General features: G+C 37.0%; 1 protein-coding gene across 1 annotated transcript; it reads left to right on the top strand.

The window, feature by feature from the left end:
- The first annotated feature begins 1,640 nt into the window (after positions 1 to 1,640).
- On the top strand, positions 1,641 to 18,568 carry ube2ia (ubiquitin-conjugating enzyme E2Ia). The gene is made up of 7 exons (XM_053492771.1): positions 1,641 to 1,767; positions 3,059 to 3,159; positions 8,275 to 8,358; positions 9,854 to 9,926; positions 10,025 to 10,134; positions 14,549 to 14,628; positions 16,325 to 18,568. The coding sequence occupies exons 2-7, from the start codon at positions 3,094 to 3,096 to the stop codon at positions 16,383 to 16,385; spliced, it is 474 nt and encodes a 157-aa protein (XP_053348746.1). The 5' UTR covers positions 1,641 to 1,767; positions 3,059 to 3,093; the 3' UTR covers positions 16,386 to 18,568.
- The last annotated feature ends 818 nt before the right edge of the window (positions 18,569 to 19,386 follow it).

The raw sequence follows: 19,386 nt of genomic DNA, 5'->3' as shown, positions 1-19,386 counted from the left end.
TGTTAACGGAACTAACAGAGGTGCACCACCTCGGTGTAGACAGTGTTCATATGGTTTATGCAGATTCTCAACACAGATTCCCGAAAACAAAGTATACTGAAGACTTCTCCGTGATGTGTCACGAATGCGTGTCCGAGATGTGAGAGTTTCAGGATTGCATATTTTGCCACATATAGTATTAGCCACTTTAGAAGGGGTATTGCTTGTGCGATTAAATTATTAGTTGGGAATTAACTATTGAATTATTAATATTGAGGATTATTTAACACTCGATAAACGTCAGGGTGATGCTTTCCATAAGAAATTTTTACCATGGTATAAGTACCATGGTAGTCCAATAGTACTAGCAAGGTAACCACTGAAATGCCATAGTACTTAAATTCAAATTTTATTTGTCACATACACAGTCTTACACAGTACGAAATGTAGTGCAATGCTTCTACGACTGCCAGTGACATTATCACCAAAATACAGTCGGACACACCATGGTACTTCCACAGTACCCAATGGAGTATATACCCTACTAAATTTTCCTATGGGTCAGCTCAGATTAGGGTCTGTCTGAAGTTTCTCATGCTCTCTTTGTGTCTGCTTTGGATTTCTCTGGGTTCTCAACAACTCGAATGCGGATTATTTTTATAGAACAACACAACACTCTTTGCTTTTTGCAAATTGATTTACATTGTCTGTTAGTGATTGGAAGTTTGGATCATTTTCATGACTCGGTTCTTTGAATCGCATTCATCAAAATAAATAAAAATCATTTCTTCAGTCATTTAGTTCATTTTGTTCTTATAATCAGAAATATGGTGAGCATGGGGTTAATACACAGAGATCTTTTTGACAGACGTGTTTGACATTGTCTGTCCTGGCGTCAGTAAGTTTATCGAAACAGTGAGCGACTTTGCAACTCTACAAAGAGCATTAGTGAGGTCAGGTATTGATTTTGGAATTTTGAGGAGACTGCAGTTCAAGTTTCCAGGCCAAAGATAGTTCATAGTTCTGTGAATTTTTGTGCCTTTCACACTCTTTGGCCAATGTTGTATTCTTTTCCCTTTTGCTTTGTTTACTGATTACCTACAAACCTACAGGCTACAAGCAAGATTTCACTGATGAACTGACGCACACAAGCTAACTCCATGCTAACTGTGCGTACGGTTGAATAAAAAGGGGGAGGGAGGGGGGGGGGTTGCAGAAAATGACAACATGTGACGTCACCATTGGGCGGAATTTAGCGCGTTCAGGGCGCCATTTTTAACAGCTTTTTTTTTTTGCACGAGCCGCGTTGTTAGCCCTGTTAATCGCCTGATAGAAAGCACAGCCACATTATCTTTATAATATTCCACCTAAATTGCTTCATATTTAAGGGGAAAAAAAATTATAGATTAAATGTAAAAAATATATATATATCCCTACAATTTTCCTCTAACGCCTTCTCTTAAAACCGTTTCTTAGATACCATTTTTAACCAGCGAGATTTCCCCCTCTTTTGCTTATTTAGCATAAATAACTGTTAAAAACCTACAAGAATATAATTTAATATTTTTAATTGTAAATCCATTTTACGATAATAAATTACCCACAGGAAATTTATATTTTTATTCAGGCATTCAGCAATCTCCTCATGGGTCCTACTGAGCCTGTGTTTTCACAGGAGGGAAACTTCGCTATCCAACAAGCCACAGCTAAGGAGTTTCGCCATTATTTCTTAAACGATCAATTGTGCGTGTCAGGGGGAAATACTGTGGTTTTTAAATCTAATTAAAGGTAAGATGTGAGATGTGAAACCAGCGTCCAAAAGAAAATAACAACAAATTGACGGGTGATTGTGCTGTTGGGTTTTTAATTTTGTTAGCCGGGATGCTAGCTCCCTGTTGGCGCTAGGTGAAGTGTGTTTGAGCATATTCATTAGTGAGCTACCTCTTCACACACACACACACACACACACACACAACCAATACGCGTCTTAAACATTTTAGCGTTATTACGCTACAGTGCAGTGTTTGTTTATTTGTTTGTGTATTAAAAAGTCCCTTGAGGTGATAAGCTTCCTTGTGTGAGAGCCCTGTCCAAAATGACCATAAATAATAATTACAACTCATTTTGCACACACATTTTAAACTAATAGGTAGCTTACACAATAGAGTAATACTTTTAAACTAATAGATAGCTCACACAATAGAGTAATACTTTTAAACTAATAGGTAGCTTACACAATAGGAGTAATACTACAAATACAGTGAACAACAACAAACAAAACAATTATATAAAATAATAAATAAATAAATAAATAAACTCTTTTCAGATGACCATATAAAAATGGTTTCACTATTCCATTGTGCAGGTTTGGAGTCGCAGGTGATTACATTGTGATCGTGTACATTGCACAGTAATCAATATCCATGTGGTCCAGGTAAAGATATAACAGGCAGGAATCAAGATTCAGGACAATTCATAGAACTCTACCAAACCTGCCCTTAAGGATATACAAGATTATTTATATAAGGTTTTTAAAGCAGCCTGTAAATTAAGGTTAAATGAGGTTTAATGTCTATTTATTTAATATTTTGTTCCTAATTTCCATGTCTTTCTGTTTTCCTATGCAAAAATAGGCTTATAGTTTTGGAAACTGGTAATGTTAATAATATTTTTGGCTGAAGCAGATTATTTGCATTTACATTATTTCCTATATGAAAACATTTCGCAATACAAAATTTTGCCTTAATAAATTTAATTCATATGCCAAGGTACCACTGTACAAGTATGTGTCAGGTGTAATAGTCATTAAAAAACTTCCTTACTTGGTCAAAGAGCCTGAGAAGTATGGGGTGCGATGGCTAGCTAGTAAACTAGGCTGTACGTTAATTCTCTGAGGAAATGTGTTTGTGTAGTGTCTTGGAGTGAAGCTCCGAGAAGGTGCTCATGGACTTAATATGAAAGTTCTAAAAAAGGATTTCTCTAATGCATTTTTTTTTTTATTAATGTGTCCTGCTTATTGACAGGACCTGGGATTTTATTTCACGATCTTTGTCATGTCTGCATTTTTTTCCTTTTACAGGTTCCTCAGTGTCAGTTTAAGGAGCTGCAAAAGTCATGTCTGGTATAGCTTTGAGTCGCCTTGCTCAAGAACGAAAGGCTTGGCGGAAGGATCATCCATTTGTAAGTATGAGGAGGAAAATGTAAAAAAAAAAAAAGGGAATGGGGGGGGGGGTCCATATAGGGAACCTTTTATTACTAAGGAATACAATCCGGGAATTTAGTAACTATCGTGACTGAATGATCTGGGGCATCTGTAATACCTGTACTTTAGAAGCGGGACAAAAAGGAACAGGATAAACTAACGTATAGTGAATTTAAAAGGCCTTGGAGTAATCTGTGGAATTGTCCTAAATGTGGCAGCAAATATCGCAGTCCCGATAAGGATCCTGTCGTCTGCTTACCTGACTGCTACCTCCAACACCCAACACCCACCACTCACACTAGCTAACACACACAACCCTTCACAAGTATAAATGAAGTCAAATCACAAGTGAAAGTTCAATTTTAGTCATGTTTAGACATTTAGATGGGTCTCCAGTTAGTGTGTGTGCATGTGCGCACATACGCAAAAAACAAAACAAAACAGATTTTACTATTTCTAAAACAAGTCAACCCATGTCTTAAAGCCCCCGAAGTGTGTGTGTGTTTTAGTGCTTCAGCTGACATATCCATCAGATAATGCATTTTCAATTATTAAACACTCTTTCACTCCTCCTCCAAATGCACAGTTTTAGTGTTTATGTAAATGAGCTACTGTTGAGCCACGCTATACAAAAACCCTGCAGAGCTGAGCAACAGGCTGTGGAGGAGCATTTCTTATATAAGGGCAAATTAGGGGGAAAATATAATTTGCTTGTTTAAACTTTGGCGAAAATAGAAAAGGCAGATATATAGCTTTGCTAGCTGATTAGCATTGCAAACAAACTTCTGTAGCTACATACACTTAATAGAGGCACCACCATGTTTATATCTATATCTATCTATCTGTGTCTTTTTACTAAACCTGACTTGCATTATACAGAACTCTGTGAGAAATGTAAAGGTAGTTTGATTTTCATGGTTACGTCCCAGACTTCTTGTTAGCTGTTAGCATTTTACCAGTGAAATCTCACTGACTCAAGGAATTGAATTTATAGGTCAGTTATTGATTTAGAACAGATTCACACTTTTCAAATTAAACTTAGAAACGTGAATTGCTGTAAAATTTGCTTATACAAATACTTGCATTTTGTTTTTAGATACTTTTAATACATTTTCAAGCGTGTCCCTGTTGCTTCTTCTTTTGAGTTTTTAGATGGTTGATGCAATACTGCCACCTATTGGACTGGAGTGTGGAGCGAAGCTTGGCAGGAAAAAAAGATTATTGCTTTGTATGATACATGTGTTTTAAACAACCAACAACACACATTACACAGCATTTCAGTGTTTATAAGACACAATATAAGATTTTAGTAGCTTGCATTACATTCAAAAGCAATAAGAAATATATTTGCCAGAGACAAATTGGACGATAATGTTTAGTGGATAAAATTTTAATTGAATTGATTGGTAACTTTACAAACAACAATGCTTTCTGCTCTTTTTTTTTCAAACTTTGGAATAAGAGCTTGTGAATGAAAAGATATGGAAGAGGAGCTTTCTCTCTCTATTGCTTCTTTATCAGTCACAGTGACGCACACACAGAGGGTTCTGCTCTGTAAGCACATGGATGTGAAAAAGGGCAGATAGTGCTTTTTTCGCCTAGTGGTTGTCTGGAAAGAAAATAGAACCGAGATCATTGAGCATCAGGTACGTGTCTTCCGGTTGAGCAGGATACTTACTACAGAAAGGAGACCTGAACGACTAGTGCTACAGACTGTTCACAAATCAGGCAAATCATCAGCAATGATGCAGTCTGATCTAAGGACCAGTTTGCAAATGGAGACAAATTCATGACATTGCAAATTAGTGATCTGTTCATTATGGTCAGAACACCCTGAAAGCAAACACACACACACACACACACACACCTCAACAGAGATGTAAATGCACACCCAGAAAAGGAACGCAGAATTGTTTTAACTCCATTGTTCCAACTAAGTCATAACCTGTAATTAAGCTGAGCTGGCTGGCGTACTGCCCTTCTTGACTCCTCGCACCCTCTCAGAGTGATCTTTTTAAAATACATGCAGTTTTACCCTTGATGTAGTAATAACGTCTCCTATGAGCATTCCACTGCTGTTGTTTCAATTTCTGTGTGTTTTAGTTTTACTGTTTTCATCATCAGGTCTGAATTACAGTAAAAAAAGAAAAGCCAGTTTTATTATTATTATTATTTTTTTGCTTAACTTGCAATTACCAGATGGAAATTTTAACCTTTGTCTCACTTCATACACACGCCTTCACTGTTACAGTGGGTTAAAATACTTAAAGTCTGGATTTATCTTAATATCACACACACTGCAGTTTTCTGATCTGTGACCTATAAAAAAGCTAAAGTGTGTGTTGCCATAGAAACGACTCAGGCGATAGATTAGGCGATTGCATCACTGCTGATGATTGGCCTGATTTGTGAACAGTCTGTAGCACTAGTCGTTCAGGTCTCTTTTCTGTAGTAAGTATCCTGCTCAACCGGAAGACACGTACCTGATGCTTAATGATCACGGCTCTATTTTTAGACAGTTTAGAGATTTAAAACAGCTGTAAATACAAGATACTTTAGACTCGGTGAGGCCTTTCACACAGGTCATAACCACACACACACTCAAAAACAATAGGGCTCTCGCACACTGACATCTGCACTATGAAACATTAGCACCATCGTAGCAAGGCTGATGTCATATTGCTTAGGAAAATTTGTAAAAATAACAGAATTGAAATATAGTTGCAAGCAACGATGACGAACCCAAGCACCCTGTGCCATCGCCACTCTGGTGGCACCGCACAACCTGTGTGTTATTTAAGTGTGTTAAGACCTCGAAAAAGCCACCGCCACCCGGTTGCACCGCATGACTTGCACACATCACACACTATACAGGGCTAATGTTAGTTTGGGCTTTAAATACTTGTTGGGTGCGTTAGTGTGTGTGTGAGGGTTAATGTGTGAAAGTGAGGGAGAGAGGTTTGTGTGTGTTTGACATGTGGATGTGTCAGTCTGTGTGTAACGAGTAAATGTGTTTGTGCATGTTTGTGTGTGTGTCTGTGTAATAACAATAGTTATGTGTGATGTGAGTTTGAGACATGTGTCTTGTTAGTGTGTGGGGTTGTGTGTGTTTTTGCGTGCAGGTGTGTGAGACAGATGAGTGTATGAGTTCAAATTTGTGATGTCAAAAATCGTTACAAACGTAAACATGAGAAATGCAAGCCCAGTACAACGTTACGCACTGTTAATGGTAGCATTATCCGACTTGTCACACAATTTTCTTCGTCAAGCTGACAAATTGGTGAAGCAGTGCAACGTTTACATGAGAATCACAAAGTTTTGTTTATTATTTTATTTATCTTGGAAGCTTTTTGGGAGTTGGATGTTAACTGTACAGTAATTTCCATTGAAAGCAAATGATGTGCAAGCTACTTTTTTGTGATTGAGTGGGATTGCCATATATACAGTGCATCCGGAAAGTATTCACAGTGCATCACTTTTTCCACATTTTGTTATGTGACAGTCTTATTCTAAAATGGATTAAATTTATTATTTATTTTTTTTTTCAGAATTTTACACACAACACCTCATCATGACAACATGAAAAAGGTTTACTTGAGATTTTGGCAAATTTATTAAAAATAAAAAAAATTGAGAAAGCACATGTACATAAGTATTTATAGCCTTTGCCATGAAGCTCAAAATTGATCAGGTTGGATGAGATTGCTCAGGCGCATCCTGTTTCCCCTGATCATCCCTGAGATGTTTCTGCAGCTTAATTGGAGTCCACCTCTGGTAAATTCAGTTGACTGGACATGATCCACCAATCAGGCCTATATGGTAGAGTGGCGAGATGTTAGCCACTCCCTAGTAAAAGGCACATGGCAGCCCGCCTGGAGTTTGCCAAAAAGCACCTGAAGGACTCTCAAACAAAATTCTTTGGTTTGATGAGACAAGAATTAAACTCTTTGGTGTAAATGGCAGGCGTCACGTTTGGAGGAAACCATGCAAGGCTCATCACCAGGCCAATACCATCCCTACAATGAAGCATGGTGGTGGCAGCATCATGCTGTGCGGATGTTTTTTAGCGGCAGGAACTGGGAGACTAGTCAGGATAAAGGGAAAGATGACTGTAGCAATGTACAGAGACATCCTGGATGAAAATCTGCTCCAGAGCGCTCTTGACTTCAGACTGGGACGACGGTTTATCATTCAGCAGGACAACAACCCTAAGTACATAGCCAAGATATCATAGGAGTGGCTTCAGGACAACTCTGTGAATGTCCTTGAGTGGCCCAACCAGAGCCCAGACTTGAATCAGATTGAACATCTCTGGAGAGATTTTAAAATAACTGTGCACCTCTGCTTCTCATCCAGCCTGATGGAGCTTGAGAGGTGCTGCAATAAGCAATATAAAAATATACATGTTGTATATGAAAAAAAATTATTTATATATTTTTTCCCTATACAACATTTCATTTTTTATCTTGCTTATTTTATAATCAGATTAGTTTGTTGTAATTTGTAAATCATAAATCTGTGAATTTATAATATAATATTTGATAGAAATTATGCGGGGTAGGGGGGGAGGGCAATCCGTGGCAGAAAAAAAAATTAGCGCATAACAGTGTGCCTTAGTTTTTTTGATACTTTGAAATACATTTTTTTGGTTTTAAAATAAGAATGTAATCATATATTCAAGAATGTAACAATTCATCTCAGTCAACTTTAAGCTTTTCCTTATTTTGTGAATAATGAGAATGTTTATTTTTGATAAAATGCTGTATGCATTTAAAAAATAAAAGTAGATTTTTCTAAAAAGAAAACAAATTAATCTTTTGTTTCTCTAATATATTTTACATTGCTGTTTAATTAAGCAAAATTACATTTTATCTGATTAATCGATTAAATTTTTGGTAGAATGCTCGATTACTAAAATATTCTATACCTACAGCCCTTACACACACACACACACACACACACACACACATTTACTTTTTGCCATAGGTCTGTTCTAGAGACAATTAGTGTCTGTGTGTAGTAAGTGAAATATTTAGTTTTTCTTCATTTCTGTTTAGCTTAATGTTGATGTGCTATTTTTTTTTTTTTTTCAGGGTTTTGTAGCTGTTCCAACCAAAAACCCTGATGGAACAATGAACCTGATGAACTGGGAGTGCGCCATTCCTGGAAAAAAAGGGGTGAGGATCTTGCCCCATTTTGGAGAAAGCACTAGTGGATATATTTTCAATTATATAAATTTAAACCATACAAAGATACTTTAGGAAGCATTGAGAAGACAAATAAATAAACAGTGGCAGTGTCAGTGGTTCTGACCGGATGATATGTGTTTGTGATGTTCAGCTGCCAGTCTGTTTACTCTGTGCTCTAGCCCTACTTTCAGCTCACATCATTTTGGTTAGTAGCTAACTTGTATCATTCAGGAAGCCAAAACCCCAAAGTAGGAAACTGCTGCACACAGACTGAAGATGTGTTTCATCTTTAACATGTTGCCAAAGTGGAACAGTGACAGTAGTTAAGCCGAAGAAAGATTTATTAGACAACAATAGTGGCATATTGTATGCTTATCTGGACAGGAAGCTGTGGCTATAATGTACACGGAAATGCTAGCAAGCAGTCTTTATAATCAGTCCAAATGTTGTGGTCTAACTTGAAGTATTATAGTTAATAAGTGTTATGTACTATAAATGTATAAATTAAATCTGACAATAAATATATCTTACTATTTATATATAATGCTTTTCAGAAGTGCTAAAGCATGTGATACATAATTAAGTACTTATTAGTAATTAGGAATGGGTATCACCACACACTATCACAATAGCTAAAAATGTAAATAATTTCTATTTACAGTTTTAGAAATATCCAGATTTGATTTAGCATTTTGTCTGTTACAATTTTATTACTTAGAAAATTCTTGTCAGAACTCAAAAGTTTTTTTTTTTACAGCTTCACAACTGAATTAAACATGAGTAATTAAATGTAGCCTGTTCCTTATAACCTTAGTTTTCTCACTTAAAAACCAAGTGCAGCATTTAAACAATGCAAACTAACTTCAAATACAAGTTTAACATTTTACTTTAAATTAAATTAATCACGAAGCTACATTGTTACTCAGTAGTGAATATCTCTGTCATCGGCCAGAATTATTATTTCTAAACAAATTTCTCTTTTTAAGAAACAGCAACATTTTTTCACCGCAAGTGCTAGGGTTCTAACATAGGCATATGCAGATTCTTTTTTTTTACGCGATTTTTAAGACTAATTAGCATTTGCGGCGTTTTGAGATTGATGTAAGTGTGTTTAATAAGTGGGTTTTAGGCTAATTCACTTGCAGATTTTAGAGAAAAGATTTTTACCTCTCAGGACTTTTGATAATGTAACGCCACAAAAAAAAAATTAGTCTCTATTGCACAACTCGTAAGCTTGTGCACTTGGCACAAAATCTGTTCCATTAGAGCACATAAACTGAACAAGATAAAAAAAAGTTGGCAGTTCCAATATCTGGCTGATCATCCGGTGAATCTCTATTATAAATGTAAAAAAAGTGACTTTGTAGTCAGTGTAGTGATACATGAATTTCACAGTTAACACAGGATGGCGCGAAAACTAAAAACATTTATTTGTACCCTGGTTTTTCAAAAATTATGAAATTATATTTTGTTTTAATCTCAGACACCTTGGGAAGGCGGTTTGTTCAAACTGCGAATGCTCTTTAAGGATGACTATCCATCTTCCCCTCCAAAATGTAAGTGGTAAATCTAGTTTCCCTTCCTTATTACTTTAGGCATGTTGTCGGTATAAAGCTGTAGATCGCTGCATTGATCTCCTGTTCGCTCCCGTCAGGTAAATTTGAGCCGCCACTCTTCCATCCCAATGTCTATCCATCAGGAACAGTCTGCCTATCAATTTTAGAGGAGGACAAAGACTGGAGGCCAGCTATTACAATTAAGCAGGTGAGCAGATCAGAATGAAAGTGCTTCGTACTGGATGCTGTATCAATGAAGATGGTGTTTGTTTCCTCAGCACAGGCTTATGTGTCAGACCTGATATATAAAATTAAACCAGCTTCTGTTTGGTCAGGTGATCCATTAGCAGTTTTAAAATGCCAGGCTGTTGTATGGTGTAAGTTGCACGCAAAAGCTGACCTAGAATTTCAAACGCAAAATAAAGTAAATCATAAAAATCCGAAATCATATTCCTCAGTTTGCATTTGGAGTTCAGTCTGAGCCAGTATTTACTTGGGGGCAGGGCTTCGTGCTCACTGGCCACAAAGCAGGTGTTTGTCTTCTGACTGGACAGAGGTCAAACGTAACATTGTTAAAGACCGACGTTAGTTTCCCCTTTAGCACAAGCGGCTATCATTTATCATTGCGTGTGTTGGCTTATAGCTTTATTTCGTGAACAAAAAGTAAGTTACTTGCTTTTGCTTTACAGACACACACACACACCACATACACGGTCACAATGTTATAGTACAGAGTACACACGCACTCGTATGTTGACACCTGTGCACTGAGACAATTAAGCGTGCAGGAGAGAAGAACCAACGACTCAGTTGTGATCACATGACCCTCGGCAGACAAAGCGCATGTGTAGAACTCGTATATCAAGACCACGCTCGTTCATTATTTTAGGTGAAATTATGAAAAGCTAGCATCTTAATGGTGGAATTAAAGAGTTTTTTATTTAAAAAAATTAAACGAAAAGCTGAAAGTGCTCATTAAAGTAGATTAGAATTAGATTTAAAAGTCTTGATCAAAGTAAAGGTGGTATGTTCCATAAAATGCACAACAAACTAAGTATACAAAAATAATCCACCCCAGGGTGCGATTCAATATGACATAAACAAAGTTACAGTTTCTGAAGTGCACTCTTTTTGTATATAACCTCAGCTCTCAAGTCTGTATTCCACTTAGACAACAGCAGTTTAAAAAGGTTTAAATTTAATTTATTAATCTTTCTCTCTATATCTATCTATTACTAGATTCTCTCTCGTCATTTTAATGGGGAAAAAAAAAACACCACATCAATAAGCAACATATTTATAAATATCCTATCAGTATCAGTCTTGGATACATACAGGTATGTTCAAGTCTCTGTGAATGAGCTGCTCTGCTCTGTGCACACTTCAGACCTATCATATTAAAGTATTAAACTGTGCTGTGGTGGTGTAAATATTATGCAGAGAAATTACTGGTATTTGCCTGCTCGATGAGAGAGCTATTACAGATCTAGCAGTTACTTCCCCCATGACTTTCTGTTGTCAAAAATAGTGGCATGACATTTCAGGTGGGGCTTATAAAGCAGCCATGATCATGATGTTATCATTGTCATCATCAAACTCGCATTTGTTATAGTGCTATAGTGATGACGGTATTTGAGCTCAACAGGTTCAATCTGACTAAGCTTTTTTGTATTTTTCTTTAACAACTCAACACAGGTCTCAGAGCTCCTCCAAAGTGTGTGTTAATGTTCCATCTGAAAAACCCCTCAGATAATTTCATAATTTTTTTCTTTCTCAATCTCCCTTTATTTCACCCCTCCTCTATATACAGTCGTGGACAAAAGTTTTGAGAATTACATACATATTGGATATTGGAAAAGTTGCTGCTTAAGTTTTTATAATAGCAATTTGCATATACTCTAGAATGTTATGAAGAGTTATCAGATGAATTGCAGAGTCCTTCTTTGCCATGAAAATTAACTTAATCCCAAAAAAACCTTTTCACTGCATTTCATCACTGTCATTAAAGCCCTGCTGAGATCATTTCAGTAATCGACTTGTTAACTCAGGTGAGAATGTTGACGAGCACAAGGCTGGAGATCAATATGTCAGGCTGATTGGGTTAGAATGGCAGACTTGACATGTTAAAAGGAGGGTGATGCTTGAAATCATTGTTCTTCCATTGTTAACCATGGTGACCTGCAAAGAAACGCGTGCAGCCATCATTGTGTTGCATAAAAATGGCTTCACAGGCAAGGATATTGTGGCTACTAAGATTGCACCTAAATCAACAATTTATAGGATCATCAAGAACTTCAAGGAAAGAGGTTCAATTCTTGTTAAGAAGGCTTCAGGGCGTCCAAGAAAGTCCAGCAAGTGCCAGGATCGTCTTCTAAAAAGGATTTAACTGCCGGATCGGAGTGCCACCAGTGCAGAGCTTGCTCAGAAATGGCAGCAGGCAGGTGTGAGCGCATCTGCACGCACAGTGAGGCGAAGACTTTTGGAAGATGGCCTGGTGTCAAGAAGGGCAGCAAAGAAGCCACTTCTCTCCAAAAAAAAACATGAGGGACAGATTGATCTTCTGCAGAAAGTATGGTGAATGGACTGCTGAGGACTGGGGCAAAGTCATTTTCTCCGATGAAGCCTCTTTTCGATTGTTTGGGGAATCTGAAAAAAGGCTTGTCCGGAAAAGAAAAGGTGAGCGCTATCATTAGTCCTGTGTCATGCCAACAGTAAAGCATCCTGAGACCATTCATGTGTGGGGTTGCTTCTCATCCAAGGGAGTGGGCTTACTCACAATTTTGCCCAAAAACACAGCCATGAATAAAGAATCGTACCAAAACACCCTCCAACAGCAACTTCTTCCAGCATTTTCCAGCACGATGGAGGCAAAAGTGATAACTAAGTGGCTCGGTGACCAAAACGTTGAAATTTTGGGTCCATGGCCTGGAAACTCCCCAGATCTTAATCCCATTGAGGACTTGTGGTCAATCCTCAAGAGGCGGGTGGACACACAAAAACCAAACCAAACCAAACTCCAAGAAGTGATTATGAAAGAATGGGTTGCTATCAGTCAGGATTTGGCCCAGAAGTTGATTGAGAGCATGCCTAGTCAAATTGCAGGGGTCCTGAAAAAGAAGGGCCAACACTGCAAATACTGACTCCTTGCATAAATGTTATGTAATTGTCGATAAAAGCCTTTGAAACGTATGAAGTGCTTTTAATTATATTTCAGTACATCACAGAAACAACTGAAACAAATATCTAAAAGCAATTTACCAGCAAACGTTGTGAAAACTAATATTTGTGTCATTCTCAAAACTTTTGGCCACGATTGTAGACTGTTTCAGTGTCTATATAAATTAGTTACTACTGAACCACATCCCTGCCAAAGGGCAAAGGAGCGGTCTCTTTTTTTTGTTTGTTTGTATAATGAGGTCACAATATAGGAAAAAATATAATTGGCTTGTTTATGCACCAGGAAATGCAAAAAGGGAAAAATAAACAAAAAGCAGGGAACATTATTTTTTTTCTCACATATTTGTATGTAGATGCTCACTGGAGACCCAAGGAATGTTTAAAATAAATTTTGCATAATAGGTGGTGCTAAGATATTGGAAACCAATGGTTGTTTGGTAATTAGTTTAGGTTTGTCATACTTCTCATCACTGCTAGACAGATTCCAACTTTTGTGTCACACTTAGTTATAAGAATTCAGTCTTCTGTTTGATTGTTTAAATTTTCACTGCATGTGAAATGCGAGCCAATCCTAGAACACGAAACCTCACAAATTAAAAAAAGGCTTTGCAAGACTTTAAATAACATTAATTTTACTCATATGAATAAAAAAGGTTGACAAATGATGAATTAGAAATAAATTCCAATAAACAGCCAACATATGTTTGTTTACATTTTAAATACTTGTTCTGATCTGGTTGTATAAGCATACATTAAAATTAATAAAACATGCTGCTTGAAGGCTGACCCGCCACATATCGGACATTGCACATAAACACGCACACATGGATACACGCACACACGCGCGTACACGTGCACACACACACACACACACACAGCCAGACAAAGAAGTGAGAATTGACTCACCATGTCAGCCTCTTAGTTTATATCTATTAAAGCTTGCAATTGCTGAAACACAGCCTGGAACAAGAGCTAATAAGAAACAAGAACTCACAAACAAGAACTAAAAATATTCACAGAGAAAGGAAGTTCGTGGGTGGATGAATGCAAGTTGGTTGTTGAGTTTGATGTAAATGTTTTTTGAACTGTCTGGAAAGAAGTGCTGCCGTATTGTCAGATTTGATTAACTAAAATTACATTTACTTTAATAATTTTTAATCATTTATTGTGCTCAGTTTAAGCTCTTTGTGTTTGAATAAAAACTGGAGGGTTTGACTTGAGTTGTAAATGAGTAAGTGGATAAAAGGAGAACATGCTCATGCTCCAAAATAAAAGTACACAATATATGTAATAATAGATTTGACTCCAAATAACAGAAGTTATTTAATAAGGGTTGACAGAGCGTCTAATTGTCTTGTATACTTTGTGCCTGAAGGGGGCAGAATGTTCTCATGATTGGCAGGTGTTCAGTCCTTTTTACCTCTCATTGGATTTTTCTTTTCTAGATCTTGCTAGGAATCCAAGAACTCCTAAATGAGCCAAATATTCAGGATCCTGCACAAGCCGAGGCATACACAATCTACTGGTAATGTCGGTGTAATTTACTGAGCTTCCATATACACTTGTGTTCAAAATAATAGCAGTGTGCTGAAAAAAGTGAGTAAAGCTCCATATCCATATAATAACTTTTAATTTAAATCACACAAATGCATTGGACTCCCTGCACATTCTCTTCTGAATCACAACATGAAGAAAAAATGTGCTAAATGCATTTTTAGTTTACAGAAAGGGAAGAAAAACAAATATTAGTCAGTTAAAAAAAAATAGCAGTGTAATCATTCATCAAAGTGATGAATTTACTGTTTAAACAAAAATGCTTTTAATCTTTCTTGTGCATCTCTGAACTTATATTTAGTTGTATAACCATGCTTTCTGAGAACTGCTTTATATCTGTGCTGCATGGAGTCAAACAACTTTTGGTACCTTTGAACAGGTATTCCAGCCCAAGAAACAGCATTTTTGTCTCAGAAACAGCATTTTTAATGTCAGGCCACACATTTTCCATTGGATTAGGGTCTGGGGATTGGGCTGGCTGCTCCATAACGTTAATCTTGTTGGTCTGGAGCCAAGATGCTGCTCGCTTACTGGTGTGTTCGGGGTCGTTGTCTTGTTGAAACACCCATTTTAAGGGTATTTCCTCTTCTGCATAAGGCAATGTGACCTCTTTAAGTATTCTAATGTACTCAAATTGATCCAAGATCTCTGAAATGTGATAAATGGGCCTAATACCATAGTACAAGAAGCATCCCCATATCATACCGCTTGTGCCTCCATGCTTCACTGTCTTCACAGTGTACTGTGGCTTAAATTCAGTGTTTAGGGGTCACCTGACAAACTCTGCGGCCTCTAGACCCAAAAAGAACAATCTTGCTTTCATCAGTCCACAAAATATTGCCTCATTTCTCTTTAGGGCTGTCAATGTGTTCTTTGGCGATCACGTTTTTTTTTTTTTTTTTTTTTTTCCAACAATGGGACTTTTTGCGAGGGCCTTTTTGCTGATAGCTTGGCTTCACATAGGCGTCTTCTAATAGTAACAGTACTAACAGGTAACTTTAGATGTTCTTTGGATCATTGGCTGAGTCAGTTTGCCAATTTTGTTATTCTTCAATCCATTCGAATGGTAGTGTTCCGTTTTTCCACATCTTTCTGGTTTTGGTCTCCATTTTAAAGCATTTGATAGCATTTTAGCAGAGCAGCTTATTATTTGCTGCACTTTTTTGTATGTTTTCCCATCTCTAATCAACTTTTGAATCAAAGTACGCTGTTCTTCTGAACAATGTCTGGAACGACCCATTTTACTCTGATTTTCAAAAAGAAATGCACAGGACAACCTTTTTTGCATTTATCTTTAAATAAGGGGAACTTGTTTGACCCTTTTTTTTCACAGAATAATTTAACTCTCTAATTAAACTCCACAGTGCTATTATTTTAAACATGCCCCTTTTCAATCAATGATCCAATTACACAGAATCAGGTGCTGCTAGTCATGACTGTTGGGTCTGTTGGTTTTCTATGACTCCACTACACCTACAAGTAAAATATTTACTATGAAGAAATATAATTTCTCCCCAAAAAAATTATTGATATAGTTACTGGTGTTGGACTGCTATTATTTTGAACACAACTGTATTCTACATTGTATAGAACAGAGGCAAGCAACTGTATGACAGTTTGTCTTTAAACCTAATGCTGATTGTTTCATTTATGCTTTTTCCCCACAGCCAAAACAGAGTGGAATATGAAAAAAGGGTCCGAGCACAAGCCAAAAAGTTCTCTCCATAAGTCTCAAGATTTTTCTGTGACGGAACGAAATATCGGACCGTGCCCCGCCCCCCTGCAGTATTTCTTAGCTGCTCTTCTCATTGCCCTTCTCCTCTTTCCACAAATCTCCATGCAGGTGTGAAGAAAACTGAATGTGCCATCATTATGTCCGGTGACACCTAACTGAGCATTCTATCTGCTCATAATTTGACTTTGTCTTTTGGGGAAATAAATAAATAAATAAATGGAGATCATTGCCACGTATCAAAGCGAATCCGTAGCGCAGACACAAATTCCTCCTTCCAGGAATCCTGGGGTGCCACAGCTCTGCACGATTTCCATGTTTTCTCTCCTCCTGTATTCTTGAATCACAAGCAGCTTGCTAATTAGCTAATGTGTGTTTGATCAGGGACAACAAAACTACACAATGGAGGCTTTTCTCTTCCTGAGGCCTGTCTCATGAAGCATGATTAATCAGTTAGCTATCTATCTTTCAGCTTAACCCATGGGGTAGGTTATCCTACCGTACATTATCATGGTAACCACCTGCCTTAAGTTAGACTCTGAGATTATAAACAGCTCGTGGGCCAGTTGTTTAATCCTCTATTTATAAATTACAGCTAATCTCTGGAAACCTTTTTTTTTTTTTTCATTTAACATCTTATTAGAGGCTCTTTGCAGTTACTTTCCTTTTGGTTTTTCTACTTGGGGCCAGGTAAGATCATTTGTACTTAAATGAAATGTAAGCTACATTTAAACTTTAGATCCTGTTCCAGCCCTTAGAGAACACAAGGCTGTTTTGCGTTTCATACGTCACCTCATCTTGACCGTACTGTAGGCACAGAGATTACTGGGATAGTCAGACTTAAGTCAGACTGCTAAAATTAGTATGCTCAGTGGCTTCCCCCTTTTCTCTCACTGTTTTCTGTGTGTGACTTGTCCACCTGACCTACGTGCAGTTCGCAGTGCCTCGGATGAAAATGATTAGCTTGAATACCAGATATCTACGTTCAGAGTGTGTTTAACACAAGAACTGGACCTGGGTATTCTTACACACATACCTGGTTGGGCATCTTGATTGTTTGACCCCAAATACATGGACACCTGATCATTGAATCTAAGAACCGAATTTAAACTGGATCAAACCGAGGTTAGAGCTAAGTTTGTTGTGGAAGAACTCAAGTTTCCTGACTGATCTCAACAGCTTTGGGATGAACTGAAACCGAATCCTATTTGACATTTTGACTTAAGTGCATGAGCTATGTTTTTTTTAGATCAATAAACACACACACATGGCCCACAAGCTTTTCCAGAAGTTTGGAGATGATGTTGATGATGATTATTAGTAGTGGTAGTGTTAGTAGGATTATAACAGCAGAAGCAAGAACAACTCTAATTATAATATAAATTTTTGGATTGGGATGTTCAATACTTGGGTGACCAAATTCTTTTGGTCATACATTGGATCATCTCTCTATCCTGTTTAGGACATGATCTATTCCATTTCCTGGAAATTATACTACTAATTAATTTAAAGCCATTTTCTTTTATCAAAAGGAGCAATGGTATTTATTAAATCTTGGTTTATAATCTTTTTTTCTGTTACATATTGTGCCCATCATCTTTCCATGCTTCCAACAGCTTAGCTAACATTTCTTTACCCTGCTTCTTGAGACATGGCCCTGGTCAGAAGATAACTTAGGGATATGTTGTTTACTGTATACTTGTGATACGCCAGAGCTTCTTATGTGCAAAATCGAAGCACTGGAGGGGGAAAAAAAAACAATGAAAAGACAAGCATAATTATTAACCCAGAAGGAAATTTTGTGTGCTTTGGTTAATATTTTTTATTTCTAACTGCCCTCTTTGATTCTCGTTCATGATTTTAATTATATAAGACATGCTGTTACTTAAACGTCAATATTGCAGCTGCTGTAAAACAATGCTTTTATACTTTCATGTTTTTTTCTTTTTTTTTTTTTCCTTTTTTTTATTACTGTGTCCATATAACTTTCCATTCCCCGTGTGGGCAGTGTAGACAGCATGTTGTAATATAAGGTATAATAGATTTTTTTTTGCTGCTTTGGCAAAACATACACAAAAAAGCCCACTGAGTAAAAGAAAATAAGGATATACAGTTATGTCTTGGTGTTTTTGTTCTTGTAAGTGTTTAGAGTAAATAAAAATGTTTATACATTGCCAAACTGGTGTTTGTGTCAATATATATTATTTTCGTGTGATTAAAATTTTGCCTTAATGGCCCTACAACAAACTTTTAAAGCGTTGACCACCAGTTCTAGGGTTTTCACCACATTAACCAGGAAAGATTCAAGTTCACAATTTTCACCATCCAACAAAAGCTCTATTGCTTCATTCCATTCAGTTCCAGTTCATCCCAAGGGTGTTAAATTGGTTTAGTGAATTCAGTCAGCATTCTTCTGTTTCAGCTGTAACACACCATGTCTTCATAGAGCTCGCTTTATTTATGGAGGCATAGTCATGCTCGAAAATGTTTGGATCTTTTTTTTTCCAGTAAATAGAAACTAGGTGTTAAGGGAAGCTTAAATGCTTAAACTGGATCCAGAAAGCTCCAGGGTGGGTGCAGGCTTTTATTCCAAGCAAACAGAAGCCACACCCGAAACGAAATACTGGGGTAACCGGGGTCAGTTTTATTTAATTTAAAAATGCCATCTTGCTTTAGTGACAATTTTCAGGGGAAAACGGAAGCAGCGAGTTTGTCTTTGAAGTTGCTACTTTGTTGCTCAGGCCACACTAACACTGGTAAATCAATCAAACTAAGGATAAACTTTTCCTAAAAATTTCTAGAACTTACAACTTCAGAAAAACAACAATATATCACTTTTTACTCTGCCATAATTTATTTAACAAAAATAAAAGTAAAAATTTATGTGGGCAATGCTAAGTACCCCCATGATTCAACAGCTTGTAAATAGTATTGAATGAATAATTTTCTGTACAACTTTATCCGTTTCACATTTTTTAAATTATGTTTTTACACAAA

Source organism: Clarias gariepinus, chromosome 3 (assembly GCF_024256425.1).
Source record: "Clarias gariepinus isolate MV-2021 ecotype Netherlands chromosome 3, CGAR_prim_01v2, whole genome shotgun sequence".
NCBI classification, from domain to species: domain Eukaryota; kingdom Metazoa; phylum Chordata; class Actinopteri; order Siluriformes; family Clariidae; genus Clarias; species Clarias gariepinus.
The sequence above is the reverse complement of the archived record's forward strand: the minus strand, read 5'-3'. Positions and strand labels throughout refer to the sequence as shown.

Coding starts and splice junctions, on each gene's coding strand:
- ube2ia (XM_053492771.1), top strand. CDS start 3,094: ATGTCTGGTATAGCTTTGAGTCGCCTTGCTCAAGAACGAAAGGCTTGG. Junction 8,359..9,853: donor CCATTCCTGGAAAAAAAGGG/GTGAGGATCTTG, acceptor TTTTAATCTCAG/ACACCTTGGGAAGGCGGTTT. Junction 14,629..16,324: donor GAGGCATACACAATCTACTG/GTAATGTCGGTG, acceptor TTTTCCCCACAG/CCAAAACAGAGTGGAATATG.